This window comes from Abrus precatorius, unplaced genomic scaffold (assembly GCF_003935025.1).
Source record: "Abrus precatorius isolate BTA unplaced genomic scaffold, Abrus_2018 Scaffold2, whole genome shotgun sequence".
Taxonomy (NCBI): domain Eukaryota; kingdom Viridiplantae; phylum Streptophyta; class Magnoliopsida; order Fabales; family Fabaceae; genus Abrus; species Abrus precatorius.
In genome coordinates this window covers 19415318-19432471 of record NW_020874362.1, presented here as the reverse complement: position 1 = coordinate 19432471, position 17154 = coordinate 19415318, and the positions used below count along the sequence as shown (strand labels likewise).

General features: G+C 30.0%; 1 protein-coding gene across 1 annotated transcript; it reads left to right on the top strand.

Moving 5' to 3' along the window:
- The first annotated feature begins 1241 nt into the window (after positions 1–1241).
- LOC113859269 (GLABRA2 expression modulator-like) lies at positions 1242–11567 on the top strand. Its single transcript, XM_027492080.1, has 4 exons — positions 1242–1503; positions 1595–1696; positions 4551–4822; positions 11373–11567. The coding sequence occupies exons 1-4, from the start codon at positions 1242–1244 to the stop codon at positions 11565–11567; spliced, it is 831 nt and encodes a 276-aa protein (XP_027347881.1).
- The last annotated feature ends 5587 nt before the right edge of the window (positions 11568–17154 follow it).

Here is a 17154-nt window from a genome sequence, read left to right as displayed (position 1 = left end):
TTTTTTAGTATATTATATTTTGTTTTGTATGTTTAAAATTAAGAATTTTTAACATATCATAATAATATTGTAGACAATTGTATCACGGATAATTAATAAATTTATAGAATAAAATAAGACATAAAATTAGATAGACCAAACTTAATATGAGTGGACTTACAAAAATTTTGCGTTTCTATGTTTTTGAGAAAAAAATAATAAAATATTTTACTACCGTTATATATTAAGAAATTATATTTTAATTTTTATAAAATTATTTTAATTATATTTTGATACATGTCGTTGTAATATTATTAATAGCACAAAACACTCGTATACAAATGAAAACGTAAGTTTTATTTACCTATAAAGATTAATTAATAAATAACTGTGAGCTACGAACTCTAAATTGTATTTTAACTATAAATAAAAATAATATTCTGGAGGTATATATAGAAAAAAATTAAAATAAAATATCAAAGAAAAAATTATAAATTTTTAAGAGATTAATAACTTTTATATTTAAGCTAAATATATTAGTTATGGTTTAAAATCATGTACACTGATAGATATGACTCTTATTGATTTAGTGAATAGATAGTTAAAAAAATACTAAACAAAAATTTACATACAACGAATACTTTCCAAAATAAATTTTAAGGATAAAAAAATTTATTATGGTTTAGTGAATGATTTAATTTTGAATACATTACGGGTTTAAAAAACATGGATGATAATATGATTACTATATTCTAGTATTTCGCAAAAGTTTGAAAACCGATTATTGTTAGGTACCCAAATCGAAGAACACAAAAAAAATAACAAAATATTAAATAATTCTAATTTTATTTATTAAATGAATGACAAACGAAGAGAAAGGGATTATATTTTGTCAAGGATTCATTGTAGTACCCAAAATGATCTATTATTGGTTATTGAACACTGTAAATATTTTTTGTTTAAAATAAAATATTTTAATCCGTACTACAATTTTTTATTAGTTTTAAACAAAAATAAATAAAAATGTAGGACAGGTAAAATTATGAGTTGCCTACATCGCATGACTTTCTTCAAAATCCACCCATATCCTCGACATTGACAGGTTCAAGTTCATTGAGGAAAAGCGCTCCTCCACTGTCTCCGCGCTAGAATTACAATCCTCTCATTTTCTTCCTATTCTTTACAAACAAAATTTTAGTTCTAAGAATACAAAACAAAGCATCACCAAGACACGCCCCTGCATCCGTTTCACAATCCACAGCATGGAACCACCCAAGCCTGAAACAGAATCCAAACCTGATGTCCCAAACAGAGACTCCACCGAGCCAAAGGGATCGGAATCAGAATCCCAAGCTCCAAAGGAACGCACCGCATCATCATCATCTAACACCACAAAGAAGTCAGTGCATTGGAGCCCCGAATTGGTCACTGAATCAACGTTCACATCTTCTCCTCACGATTCACGCTCCAATCCTTACTTTTCCTCCTCTTCTTCGCTCTCTCAATCCTCACCCTCGTTTATGGGTTAGTGTTTTTTTTCTAATTTTCAATTTCATAAATTCTTATTTTGCTTTACACGTGTGTGAAAGCATATTATTGCTTTGTGTTTGACCAGAGACCGTGGTGACTGTTCGTAACGTGTTGGGACGATGGAGTAGGAAGGTGGCAGAGACAACTAGGAAGGCTGAGAATCTCGCTGGAAACACATGGCAGCATTGTAAGTTTTTAGTTAGCTTAAATATTTTGACTTCGATATAACAAATTCTTATTTCATTTTATTTTTGAATTTGATCACAAATGATGTTAATGATGTCTTTTAATTAATACGGGCAAATTTATTGCATATTAGTTATTAAGGAACTAGTATTACATTTGTATAAGTTGTTTATGTTCGAATGAGATTATCATGAATAGAAATGATCATTTGGTGTTTTTGTGTTTAATGTGAAGAGTAGTGTTAGGACTTCACATTTTAACATTTTTAAAAAAATATTTCTACTTATTAATTAAAATTTATTAAAAATTATAAAAATATAAAAGAATCATTAAATTAAGAATCATTTTATAATTGCTAATAAAATTTAATTAACAAATTAAAATATATATTGTTAACCTTTCTCTTAGTTTGAACAGGTAAAAGGTCCCTTTAAAGTAAGTGTGATCACATGTTTAAGTGAAATAACATAGTTGTCAATTATAATGTGATCTGTGGTTTAGTTGTGGAATAGAAAATATGAACACTTTATTTTGAGTTATAATTTTATCATGCATTTAGTAACTATTTTAAGTACACTTGAATATATGTATGTATATATATATATATATGTATGTATATATATATATATATATTTAAAAAAATTAACTATAAAACTAAAGTGTGAATCGAATTAGAGTAAGCGTGGCTTAGGGTATGTTCAGTTTCACCTATGTAGTAACCAAATATAAATATTTTTTCTTCAACAAAAAATATTAATTTTTTTGTTCATTTTTGTTCTCTTGCTCAATCAATGCCTTTCATCCTTATTTGTCATTTGTGGATGTGAGTTTATTAATTTATTTTATTAAAAATATTTTCAAAATAAAAAATTTAATCAATTGACATTTTGTTACTTTTTGAAATCATGTGTTTTTAAAATTATATTAATCGGATGTTAGCTTTGCAATGCATTTTTTTAAAATTATAATAAATATTTTTAAAAAACATTGAATGATTTTTAATTAAAATTACTAAGTTAAATATCATGATTATAATTAATATTTTAACAGTTCATAAGGATATATGATTTGAATTTACTTCTTTAATAAATTTAATTTAATTACACACGATTTATGGGATCTAATAGTATTTTTTTCTAATGCTTTGGATGTTTGAAGTCTCGAAGTTTAAAACAGTGTGCATAAAATAATGCAATAGTTAATCATTTTTAAAATTTTTAATTAATTAATATTCTTCAACAATTATTTGCCAAATGTTTGAATGTTTACTTGATTGCAACGGAAAAGATTAATTAATACCAAACACATATCGCTAGCTAGGATCTTGATATGTGATGATAAACACTCCTTAATTGAACATTTTACTAAAAGATAAAATAAAAAACTGAAAACTCGACAGGTTATAAGTTTATCCTTAGAGGTATATCGAAATTAAAATAAAATTTGTCATGAAACAATTGTAGGAGGGGTTGGTTTTGTATTCAAAATATAAGTTATAGTACCTGGATGCGAGTTATAAGGCAAGTAGTTATGAATTTATAATATAATATATAGTTTGTGTGATGATGATGGTCATAGTGGTATTTTATTTTCTTAGACGTAATAGATAGTTCTTTGTAAGAGTTTCTAAAACTCTAATGTGACAAGGTGGTTGTTATATTTGTGTTGTGTAAGTGTTTGTGAATTAATAATATTATTTATACCAATTTTTTATTGGCGTTATAATAATTTTCCACCATATTGTGATAATTTATCTTTTCTTTTTATTTATTTTTCCTTTTATCCTTCTCGCATTCGTTTGAGAGGTATCACAAGTTAAGATGAAAGTAATTTTTATAATTCTTTTAAATATGAATAGATGAAACCGAAATTTCTAAATTCGTGGTATTAGTTGGATGTGTTATTTCATGAAAATGAAAAAATCTGTTAACTTCCACCATCCATCCATCTATTATTAGAATCAAGATTTTCAAAGCATCGAATCTCTTTTTAAAGAAGAACTAGTTTTAAACCCTGATATTGTGTGGTTGGTCATTAAAATTATTTTAAGTTTTTTATTTAGAATATATTTAAAATTTAATATACTATAATTTTTAAAAGTAAAATAAATAAATATTTAAAAGCTATGATAACTTTTAAAGAAAAATTAGATTTATATATTTTAACTTTATACGTTATTAATAGGAAAATAAATAATTCTTTAAAATGCTACAAGGTTTTGTGAGATTTAAAATATTATCAACGTTATTAGAGAAATCAACCATGTGCTTGTAAACATATTTATTAAGGAGAAAAAAAATGTTACATTGTAACAGATGAGTATAACGCTTAAAGATACCTAGGAACAAAGATGTGTAAAATTTGCTTATGTGACTAATGATAGAAGTTTAGGAAGTTTAAATGGTGTTCAATAGTTTATATATATATATATATATATATATATATATATAACAAATGTTTATCATCAAATTTTAAAGATTGTCATATCTTGTACCCATACTTACATTATTCGTGCAACATAGTTTACGTAAAACATTTAAGGATGTTCTATGATCTTTTTAATTTGTTTTGGCAACAAGAAGGACTAAACTAGCCCCTTTTATGACCTATACCTTAAATATAATTTTTGTTGTGGTATAACTTATACATCATTTTCTTGATGTACACATTATCAAGTCATCGAGTTGTTGTATTTAGTGTCTGGTGTAGTTTTGCTTTATTTTATAGATTGATGTACTTGATAATCTATTGGGTGTTATTATTTTCTCCTTTAATCTCGTCATCATTGATGACAACAAATTTTCTACATTACATAATTGGAATGTACTTGTTTTGTTACATTGAATGTGCTTTAGTGAAAACAAGCCCTAGCTTTACTGAAGCTGCCATGGGAAGAATTGCCCAGGGAACGAAGGTCCTAGCAGAAGGTGGATATGAGAAGATTTTCATAAATACATTTGAGATAGTTCCTGAAGAACGACTTCAGAATTCTTATGCATGTTATCTATCCACATCAGCTGGTCCTGTAATGGGAATTTTGTATATATCCACAGCCAAGATTGCATATTCTAGTGACAATCCTATTTCTTATAGCACTGACAATCGAACAGAATGGAGCTATTATAAGGTACATATTCTTTTCATATCGACAAATTGTTTAACTGAATTGATAATGAAAAATAGTGTCAACATAATCCATTATATACAAGATTTACAATCACTAATATTAGATTTGAAAACAAAGTAATGGATTACATATACAAATAAATCAATAAACAACTCTGCTAAATAGATAAAGAATTTGAGAAAAACAACCTCCTTCTTTTCATTGATTTTGTAGTAGTATATATACAAGAGGAGTCTCCATAACTCACTCCTAAAATATCTCTTTAACAGATTCTTAAATTAACTTAGATTAGTACTATACAAATTTGAATAGATATGACTAACAAATCAACTGTAAAAATAAAGTTCTACAAATTAGAAACATATTTACAATAATAACACAAATAAGAAAATAATAACAACATAAATAAAAAAAATATCTACCATAAATTATAACTATATCTATCATAATAAAATTATCTTATCACCTCCCTCAAGTTGGTGCATGCAAATTATAAATGTCCAACTTAGCCATTAAGAAAAGGACCTATGATTGACCAAGTGCCTTGGTGAGTATGTTAGCTAACTGCATATGTGTTGAGACATAAGCTGGTTGAATGTTTCTACTATTAATCTCATCTCGCATGAAATGACAATCAACCTCGATGTGTTTAGTCTGTTCATGGAAAACTTGGTTTTTAGCAAAATGAAAAGTAGCTTGAATATCACAGAAGACACATTGCTTGATAATGAGAAACACCAAGGCAAGATAACATTCCTTTCAACCATTTTAGCTCCTATGTGATGGTTGCCAATGAACAGTATTTAGCTTCGGTAGACGAACGAGATATTGTTTGTTGTTTCTTACTCTTCCAAGAAATAGACAAATGACCTAAAAACACAAACCACCCTGTGAGAGATCGTCGAGTTAGAGGGCAGGCAGCCCAGTTAGAGTCACACTAGCCATACAACTTTAAGTCACTATATCTGCAGCACAAACAAAGGGTAATTATAAAGAGATTGTGAAAAATCATAACATTTGAGGGCATTGTACTGCTTGGAGAACCAACACCTAGGGGCTGGTTTTAATCCATTAAGGGATTTGTTAAGCCTGCACACCACTGGCCGTTGAATAGAAAAATCAAATGGTAGTTTCATATACACTTCCTCTTAGAGCTCCTTGTGCAAGAACGCTTTATGCACGTCCATTTGGTGTAATTTCCAATTTCTCGCTACTGTAATTGCTAACATTGTTCGAACAATCATCATTTTTGCTACAAGGGTGAAGGTCTCTGTATAATCTACTACTTCTACTTGGTGATTTTTTAGGATGACCAACTGAGCTTTAAATCTTTCTATTATTTCGTTAGATTTATGCTTTATCTTGTAAATCTACTTGCAGCCAAGTGCCTTCTTCCCTTGGGGCAAATATGCTATTGTCCATGTTCCATTGGATTCGAGAGCTTGGATTTCACTCTGCATGGCTTCCCTTCATTTAATATGCCTCACAGCTTCAATGTATTTGGTAGGTTCATGATCATGTGTCATAGCTGCAAGAAAAACACGATGTGCCAAAGAAAATTTGTCACAATTTACATAGTATGTTAAGGGATAGGGCGCACTTGAGGGATGTGTTGGAGAGAGCGAACGAGCGAATGGGCTCAACTTCTAAATTATGTTGGTCACATAGTCACGCAACTAAGTGGAGGGTTGCTTTACTCTATGTCCTTTACCAAGGAGTTCGGTCTCATGAGGCGTAACATTCACGTCTTCTTATGTAGCTGCAGGTATACTAAATTTAGGTCCAAGTTCTGTTATTCCTTCGTCCATCTCACCCCCTCTCACTTCAATATTTAGTGCAAGATTGGTCTCAGATTGATTTGTGGATTCATATTCTGAAACGCTGCCTAAAACCTCTAAATTTTCTTCAAGAGTGTCAATAATAGCTTAATTATAAAAGAACTTTGTGTTTGGCACATCATTAGCAAAAGGATATTTCAACTCAATAAACTCAACATCTCGAGAAACAAAAAATATTTTTATTTCCAAATCAAACAACTTCCAACCTTTCTTACCATACAGATATCCAACAAATACACATTTTCTACTTTTAATGGCAAACTTATCTCCTTTCCTTCCTTGGTTATGATCATAATACAATGAACCAAGTACTCTCAAGTGTTCCAATGAGGGGGTTTGTCCATGCAACACTTCATATGGAGATTTCCCATTTAATACGCTGGATGGAGTACGATTTATCAAATAACTTGCAGTCAAAATACATTCTCCCCAAAATTTAATAGGAAGGTTACCTTGAAACCATAGAACTCATGCAACATTAAATATATAGCGATGGTTCCTTTTGACCCTTCCATTTTGTTGCGGTGTCCTTGTGCAAAATGTTTGAAAAATAATTTCATGATTAAGAAAATAATTCTTCATACACATTAAGTCTGTCCTGTTATCACTTATAAATATCTTTACTTGCTTATTATATTGTCTTTCTATCAAAGTAAATAAATTTAGTAGTGTTCTAGACACTTCTCTTTTATTAGTAAATAAATCCAAACAGCACGTGAGAAATCATCCATCATCGTTAAGAAATAAAATGATCCACATGAAGAAGGAGTTCAATATGCTCCTCACAAATCATAATGAGCTATTTCAAATGCACTACTTGCTTTGTAATCACTCAAAGGGAACTTTTCTCTAGTTTGCTTGGCTCTGAGACAAACATTACAAGCCTTATTCAATGATTCACATTTTTTTATTTTCACTAACACCAGAAGCTAATTGTGAATCTCCAAGAGGGGTGTCCCAAATGCCAATGCCAAAGTTCCGTATGGTTCACTCCATCAACTCGAAATGCCTTTGCTCCTTGAATTCAATGAAAGAAATAAAGCCCATTCCTTTGGTCACCTGGTCCAATAAGCATCCTTGTAGTGCGGTCCTACATAACACAATTTGTTAGTGACTTACATAACACAATTGGATGCATCCAATAGTTGAGTTACATATATTAAGTTGCAGTGCAGCTTAGGAATATAGAGGACACTAGTGAGTTTTAGACCCCCATCGAGTACCACATCTCCTTCTTTGGTAACGAGAGTGCTTTCACCATTCGGAAGTCCTATTGGACATGCTTGAATATCACATATGTTACACATATTCCTCAAATTTCCTGTCATATGGTTTGATGCTCCGAAGTTAATTATCCATTGAATAGTGTTACATTTACTTGTCATCTTTTGGTTTGTCTCATTTGAGCTTGCCTTCTGAACATTCAACATTTCCAGTAGCACTTGCCATTGTTCATCAGTCAATCTAGGAAGACTGCTCTTGTCTACCTTAGTGAAAGATGTCCTAGCACTTCCCATTGCTCCAGCTTGTCCAGCATTAGCATGAACTATTACTCCTCTTCCACGTCCAATTCTAGGTCGTTGTTCTGCCTTGCCCTATGCACCACTCTTTCCATCACTTCTAGGCCTGTCTCCACACCAATTAGGATAACCTATTACCTGAAAACAATTCCAACCTCATGACCTGCTCTGTTGCAAATTTTGAACATCACATTCTTGTCCTTTGTGTCCCATGACCTTTAACTCTAGCATTGGTCTGTATAGCTAGTCCCACAATCTCTCCTCTTTCTTCTATGGTTCTAGTTATTGTTTTCATCCTTTCTTTCTATGTTAATGTTGAATATGCCCTATTCAGAAAGGGCAATCAATCAATTGCTAGAAGATTGGAATGCACCGTTCCATAGGTCATATCATCTAGAATCCATGAAACCAACATGGAGTGCACTGTCCACCAATCCTCCATCTCTGATGATCCCTTATTCGGTCGCATAACCATTTCATCAATGAATCTCCATTTTTTTTCAAGCACGCAATGAAGTCCTCATAGTGCATGCCCATTCTTTATAATTCTCCCCCCGAAGCTGCATCTGAGTGATTACGCTCCCTAGGTTATCACTTGAGTTGAGTTCATATAGTGAGGAAATTCTCTTCCCTTGGTCAACGGGTTGTTTTTTATCTTCTATTTTCACATCATTGCATGGTGAATTTTCAAGCTCTAATGCTATAAAGAATTTGAGAAAAACAACCTCGTCCTTTTCATTGATTCTATAATAGTATATATACAAGAGGAGTCTCTATAAGTCACTCCTAAAATATCTCTTAACAGATTCCTAAATTAACTCAAATCAGTACTATACAAATTAGAACAAATGTAACCAACAAATTAGCTCCTAAAAATAAAGTTCTACAAATCAGAAACATATCTACAATAATAACACAAATCAAAAAATAATAACAACATAAATAAGAAACATATCTATCATAATAACACTGTCTTATCAATAGATTATGTTCTAAAATAAGTTTGTTACATATGAATTGAAATTCAACAACCTATAGGAAGCTTGTAAGGATACTTGCGAGCTAGTAACAAGAATTCATAAATTCAATAGTTATTTCTTGAGAGAGATTTTTTATTTTATGAAAAAGTGATAAATATTTTTTTTAAAAGATTGAGTATGAAGAAGTTATGCAATATAATTAAAAAGCATCATCAACTCATGAAGTAAGTATTTTACCTATATAATTTCAAAATAACCATTGTCATAGCCTTATAGTTGTCGTGTACAATCTACTTTAGACGTAGGAATTACATTTTACTTCGTACTCCCAAGATATAAAATCATCACTCTAGAAAGCAATCTATTTTTACAAAATTGGCTAAAAATATTAGTCTGACTCTTATGTTTGGTAGACTGACCTACTTAAAAATAAAAAATAATAAAAATAATTAAGTAATCTAAAATTAATTGATTTAGACTAGTAGTAACTAGGTAGTAATTTAATTATTAAGTATATTTTAATTTTTTTTAACCTGAAGTTGATCCAAGAGGCTAACCCACTGTTTACTCACATTTTAGTAGGTTAAATGAGACATGCTATACAGGCCAATATGTATAAAAATCCTAACTAGGCCCACCCTTATTGGTTAGGTAAATTAGTTGACCTATCAAGTAATGACCATATTATCACTTCTACTTCGAAGTCCTACAAACCTTTGGTTTATTAAAATGTAAAGCTAATCAAGAAAAGAATTGACAGTTACTTAAGTTAGATTGTAAAATCAACGTAAAGTTAGTATGAAATTTAAGAGTTAAACAGAAAACAAATCATTTTAAAAGAGGATAACTAAAAATTGTATTACATGTTTATTTTTTATTTCTTTTTCGCTTCTCTCTCAAGTACAATTAATTTTGGTTTGGTACATTAACAAAGTTAACATGAGTGAAATATTAACATAATGATTTTTGAGGAAAGTCAAATATCGATATTTAATCTTAGCTCATACATAAAGTAAACAAATTTAAATTTTAGTTAAGCCTTATTCAAGTTTCTTATTCAAGCTTCAGCTAGACTTTATTATACATTTTCAAGCTTGAAGCTTAACTATTTTTGGTTCTAAATATAATTTTTAAGGGTTTATTACTATAAATTGTACACATACGAGCGCACACACATACAGAAACAAAGGCAGAAGGAGAGGGAGGGAGGAGGTTGATTTGGAAGCCAAGTATTACTAAATTTTATTTTATATCACCGAGTATTGAATTAAGTCAGACTTGTTTAGTAGCTTTCTTAAACCCAAAACAACAAATCACAGAAACAGTTTCTCGCGTTGCGTTAGCCTAAATACATAAGGGCATTGCTCGAAGACTTAAAAGCTTAATCCTTATCTAATCTGCAAAGATATTAACATGGCAAATGATTGATGAATTTGTAAGCAATTTTTCTCTGCTTTGGGATAGGTTATATGGTGCATTTTGATAAGGGATTTCAAGATGCCAAGATGATATCCCTTTCATATAGTTAAGTAGTGGCTTTCCTGATTAAGGGGAGTCTTTTATTGCCCCTTCTACCATCTTCGTCATCCTATATTCTTGCTTTTCTTGAATAATTATCAACTGTAAATACCCACGTCAACCAGTTTTTGTTCTGTTGGCACCCTATCAATTAAAATAAATGATCGTTCCCAAAGCATGTCCAACTCTAGAGTTAGAATTGAATTAAACAATAAGAACTTAAAATTTTAGAACATTTCCCCTACGACAAGAAAAGTTCAGAACATTCCTCCATGCTTAATTTTCACTTGCAAACCTAAAATATTATTCTATTAAAAAGGGCTTCAATTTTATCTTTTGTTTATAATACAAAATTAAAAAAATAAAAATAAAAATCTACAATTCTAGCCTTAATTTTCCATTTCATGACACTCAATATACTTGAACTTGTCTACATTTTGCAATTTCTCTTTTGCAAAATAGTTACTTCACACTATCCTTTTTCTTTGTGAATCTTTTAATTCTTGTTTTTTTTTTCTCTCTCTACTTTTATTCAAGTTTTCTTCTCCTTGTGATGTTCTTTTCATGATGCACATCATGTCACAAAACAAGATCATACTTATTTCTCTTCCCTTTTTTAACTTGTCTGGTCTAAAATAATATTGTATCAAGTGTTATTTTTGTCAGCTGATATGACATATCATGCTGTGTGTAGATAGTCATTCCATTACACGAGCTAAAAGCAGTGAATCCTTCATCAAACACAGTCAATCCCGCCGAAAAGTACATTCAAGTGATCTCGATAGACAATAATGAATTTTGGTTTATGGGATTCTTGAACTACGAAGGTGCTGTGGACTGCTTGCAAGAAGCTCTTCAAGTTGGCAAATTATTACAATCAGAGGCATAGTTTGTCCAAGACCAAACAAAAAGACAAAGAAGCATAGTTTGTTCATAAATTACAGATTTTCAAAGCCCCCATAAATATAAAATTCATACCCTTTCATGGAAGTTTGTAGATTTAATCATTTTGGTCTTAGAACTGTTGATAAAAATATTTGGGCAACTTTGTCAATTTTGAGGACATGAATTTAGCAACAGGGTCTTAACATTTTTTATTTCTCATTACTTTCATGCTTTAATCTATAAAGAAATTTGTTTGCAACTCGAATGTTTGCTTTAAAATTGATGCTATAGCCGTATTGTAGTTAAACAAAGTATTTAACAAATTAAGGACACGTCTGTGTTGAATTTAAAATCCTATGTTCAACATAGGTTAGAAATTAATATTTTACTTTGTGCCTCAATTTCCTTTGCCTCCCTTTAGCTTACTTGGACTATTTCCTTCGTAGGAATTGTCACTAATTCATAAAAACAAAATAAAAAATTCTACATTATTAACAAGTAATCAATCTAAGAAAAAGCATAGTAGTATTTTGAAAAATCTCATAAATTTTTTAAAAATTAATCGTTAAAATAACTTACATAAAAAATATTTTTTGTATCGATTTAAATTTGAATCGATATAAAATTTATAATTTTTTTAAATAATTTAATTTTTTAATAATAAAACATACCAATTAAATCTTAATTGATATAAAGTCATCATCTATAAAATATTCTATTAGGTTTATATATATATATAATATAAAAATACTAATAAATATGAAAAAAAAGTAAAATATTGGAATTTTGAAAAAAAATTGGTTCAAAAATTATTTGAGATAAATATATAATTTACATAAATTAAAATTTTATATAAATAGTTATTTTTTTTAACTATTAAAGCTAGAAATTACATAATTTTTAGATTATTTGTTAAATAATTGACTTAAAAAATAATTTAAATATAAATTTCTAAATCAATTGTTTTTGAAATTATCTAGGAATTTTACTTTATAGATTGATTCTTTTATAACTAATGTAAAAGCAATTTAAAATGTAAAATTTCTGAAGTGCGCTTGTGAAACAATATAAATTGGAGACAATTAACACTATTTTAAAACTTTTTATGGGTACATCATTGACAAGCTTCTGTCACCTACATTCTCTAGCTTTTTTTAGTGTTTTTAGGTACATCATTAATAAATACTATTCTTGTATAAAATTTTAGGTACATCAATAATTAATTTCTCTTTATTTTATCTTTTTTTTTCATTAATCCATTTATTTTGGTAAACAATATTTACAAATCTTTTTATTTTGATTTCTAAAATTTTTTTATATGTTTTATTTTTAGAGTTTTTACCATTTCTTAATAATTGAAATAAATTGAACTTGTTATACACAAATGCTTTAATTTTGTATTTTTGGTTATTTTAATCTCTAACTACTCTTTTGGCTATAACTTTTTTTTACATATTTTATTTTTGGCTGATTTTAGTTGTATTGAATTCTACACATCCAGGACTTCAAAATGCATATATGGATTACTGGATTTGGAATTATTTTCAATTTTCTATTATTTTTTGAAGTTGGGACAGATGTGCTGAATTTTGTACATGAGATTGCATTTGGACCCCCTTGTTATTAAATATTTGTATTTGGACTTTTAGATACAATTGAGACCCGAATTTTGGCCATTTAGTTTATTCTAATTAGAACCTATAAATAAACTAATGAGACTTTGAATTAGGTGTGCAATTTTATATTTTGAATTTTCAGATTTGGCTTTTTATCAAAATCCTTATTTTCTCTTTTCTCAATTTCTCTCATCTTCTTCTCATTCATGCTTGGGTTAGTGTTTTAATGGAAGGTTAAACCTCTCCTTCAATCTATGAAATTCAGATGATGTAAATCCACTGAGTTTTTGGACCAATTGCTCTGAGATTGTTGTCATTTTCTCTAATCTCAGATTTGCGATTCATGATTATTATTGAGTTTTTTATGAGATAGAATTCAAATTAGAATTCGATTGATATTCTGATTTGATAATTAAATTCATCTTAGTTTAAATGATATTTTGATTTAATTTCTAATTTGGTTCAATTAGGTTATTTAACTGAATTAGTAATTGATTTAGATAATTGTTCAAATTCGAATTAAAACTTTGAGATACTATGATAATTGGAATTACATGCATTTGTGAATTTGTGGATTGATAATTTATGATTTATTTTTCATCAAATTAATTAATTCAAAATTCACAAATCCCTAAACTATTACTCGTGTAACATACTTAATTTGTCAAAGTTGATAAGAAAAATAATTTCGTCTATTTTACTCAAACTTATAAAAATTTAACATGATACAGTAATGAGAATTAAACAAATTTAAAAGGAAACGTGAAATAACATTAATATAGATTGTTCTTATAAATTTACAAGAGGTTGACATTTGTAAAATATACATCAAAATACATCAAGACTCATCTATATCATTTATGAAATACAAAATATGAAAAGTCCTAATGAGTAGTCTATCCACCAAGAGACTGAAAATGATACTAGTTGTCCCTATGCCATCCCTCTATCTCAACAAAGTCTTGGGAATCAAGATCATCATCTGATCTGAGATAGAGATCTCTGAAGTCTGCAGTGGCTTTCACACCTGAAACTCGCTCAAAGGTGACTCAAGTCGGCCTCCCAAGAAGGTCATCAAGAAGGTCATAATCGTGATAAGTGAACAGGTAGGTCACAGTTGACGAAATTCTAACTGTGCCTTGATAAAGGTATATACATAGGGTGTGGCAGATCCTATTGTTGACAGAAATATTTAAAGGTGTATAGTATGATTCCATTTCCATCATAATAATATTCCTAGGTATATTATTCATGTGTACAACAAACTTAAAATGACAAGTCCTCTGATATTCATTTAATACATAATTTAACTTACATCATACTGAACTATCTATAAATCTAATTCTCTGTTTGAGTGTTGTCATCCTAGTTTCTTGAAAGGTTATGTAAGGATGAGCCTCTATTTTCATTACCAAGCATATATCCACAATTAAGTCACATAATACAAGCAAAGACAATATAACAATCAACCATTCCATAAAATCATATATATATACAAACAACAATCATTAATTATTTAGTTTATTACATTTCCATTCTACTAATAATGAGTGAGGCATGTGGTATTCTTACTCTCAGTTGTTATGCACAAATTGAGAAAATCAACCACCACCCTCATTTCCCTGAAATTTCTCAAATTGCCTCCATCTTTCACACTCCCAGTATACCTCTGAACTATCTACACTTGTCCTTATCATTTCCCTTCTCATTCTATTTTTACCTTCTCATTTCATTTCTCTTTTCATATTTCTCATCAAAATCCAACTTGGCATTTCTACCTTAATATTTTGTTCATCCTTTCCTCTCTCTCTTTTATTCAAGTTCATTATCTATATCACATACCAATCAAACATTGCGGAGGTTGGTCACCCTCAAACTCCATCCATAACATACATACCTATAGATGTGCTCAAAATAAACATCATTCACGTCATCAAACACATGAAAACATGTTTCAATCCAACATATATTCACCATCATGCATCACACTACAAACCCTTTCATGAGTACAAATATAACAAGTTTCACTACTACAAAACCTGCATATATATACAGATTTACAGACATATTTTTAAATAATTACAGACAATTTTTGAAATTATAGACAAATTTATAGGTGGACAGAAACCGTCTGTAATATCCTTGTCGATAAATAATTACAGACGAATTTCACAATCCATCTGCAACCTACAGACAGAAAAATATGTCTGTAACTTACAGACAAAAAAATTTATCTTTAACTTATAGACAGAAAAATATGTCTATAATTTACAAATGGAAAAAACTGTCTATAATGTATAGACGAAAAAATCCGTCTGTGATATATTTTACTATGTTTGTTACTTTTTGTTTATATACATAGTTATTTCTGCCTGTTTTTGATTATCACAATTTATAAACATAATAAATACTACAAAATTAAATCTAAAAATTCAAAAATGATTTATAAAATGTAAAATTTAAATGTCATTACAAATGAAGACATAAACATCCAAATAAATAATGTTAAAAATAATATACAAGTGTCCATCACCAATAATCTATATGGTCATCATTCGAAGGAGCATTGTCATTAGTAGACGAGGAGTCGAAAGATGAATGACGCATAGAACTAAAAATTGGTGGAGCTGAAGCTGGTGGAGGAGGAGGAAGAGGTGTGAGGCTTTTTGCTCTCATGAGCTCAAAATACGCATGCATCAGTTGCATCTACATATGTTGTTGCTACATCTGCTACTGGACCTCTCTTTGCATCCTCAATGCCACCTTCTTCTCTATCGTCTTCTCCATTTTCCTTACCCACTTCTTTTTCCATTCACTTTTCTTACTCTTCCACATCTCCTCATTCTGCTTCTGGAGTTCTTTATTGAGGGCATGGACCTGAGTGCGGACCATATCCTCCACTTCCTCAGGTACAAAAGAAGGGGCATCTCTGGTGACAGATGCAAGGGACATGGAGTCTGCAAAGCGGCCTCCCATGCCATAAGTGTGACCTTTATAATGGTTACCCACTGTTTGTGACCACATAGCATCCTCATCAACTGACTTTGGATCCGAAGAAGATGCCTCCTCAAGCCTTTGAACATAGTCATCCTATAATTCAGTTCAAATAATTAGATATTAGTCTGGAGAACTATTTAATAAATCACTAATAATAACATATACTATCAATAAGAATGACTTATATATATGTGGCCTGAGATCGTGTATCAACCCACAGGTTTTTGTCTCTCCTGCGAGTGTGTGTCTCCTTGAACAACTCTTCATGCGTAGGTGGCCTCTCCAACGACTTCTCCTGCAATTCTAATTAAATCACAATCTCAAATATGAAATTATAAATAGAGTAAAATGAATTTTAAAATCACATACCAAGTTCACCTTAGTGTCAGCCAAAGTCATAGAGCCACCAGTATGCAGTGATCCCCCCTTATTGGATGTCCTGTTTTTCTTGTTCTTTACGAAGAGATTTTTAAACTCATCCGTACCCCAATATTCCTACAAGGCATGAAGAAAGTTGGGTGTTATCCAATCAGCAGTAGAAGAGTCTTGATATCTGTACATCTGTCTTAGTTGTTTTGCAGTGTAACTCTTCCATGCCTTGAAAATCATCTTTTCGTCCTGGGGGAAAATGGAGAAGTTGCTCTACCTAAACACAATTTCATTAAAAGATGTACAAATAACAATATGTAATTACACTTAGTTAAAATTAATTAACTATTATTACCTTCTAATCTTTGAACCATTCTATCTTTGTATCCTTAAACACCTTTGCAAAACTTATGTAAGGCACATCAAACATCTTCTTAATGATATCTGTGACATGGTGGAGACCTTTCTGTGGTAGTATCCAACTGAAAACATAATAAAATAAAACAATTATTATAACATTCACATAAAGTACGCAATGCTAGGCATATTTTGAAGGAAAGTTACCAAGTGGACCCGTCCCATCTCAAAGTTTCTAACGATCTCGATGAT

Excerpts from the sequence above, each read along its gene's own strand:
- LOC113859269 (XM_027492080.1), top strand. The coding sequence starts at position 1,242 with ATGGAACCACCCAAGCCTGAAACAGAATCCAAACCTGATGTCCCAAAC. Across the intron at positions 1,504-1,594 it reads ATCCTCACCCTCGTTTATGG|AGACCGTGGTGACTGTTCGT; the intron begins GTTAGTGTTTTT and ends GTGTTTGACCAG. Across the intron at positions 4,823-11,372 it reads CAGAATGGAGCTATTATAAG|ATAGTCATTCCATTACACGA; the intron begins GTACATATTCTT and ends TGCTGTGTGTAG.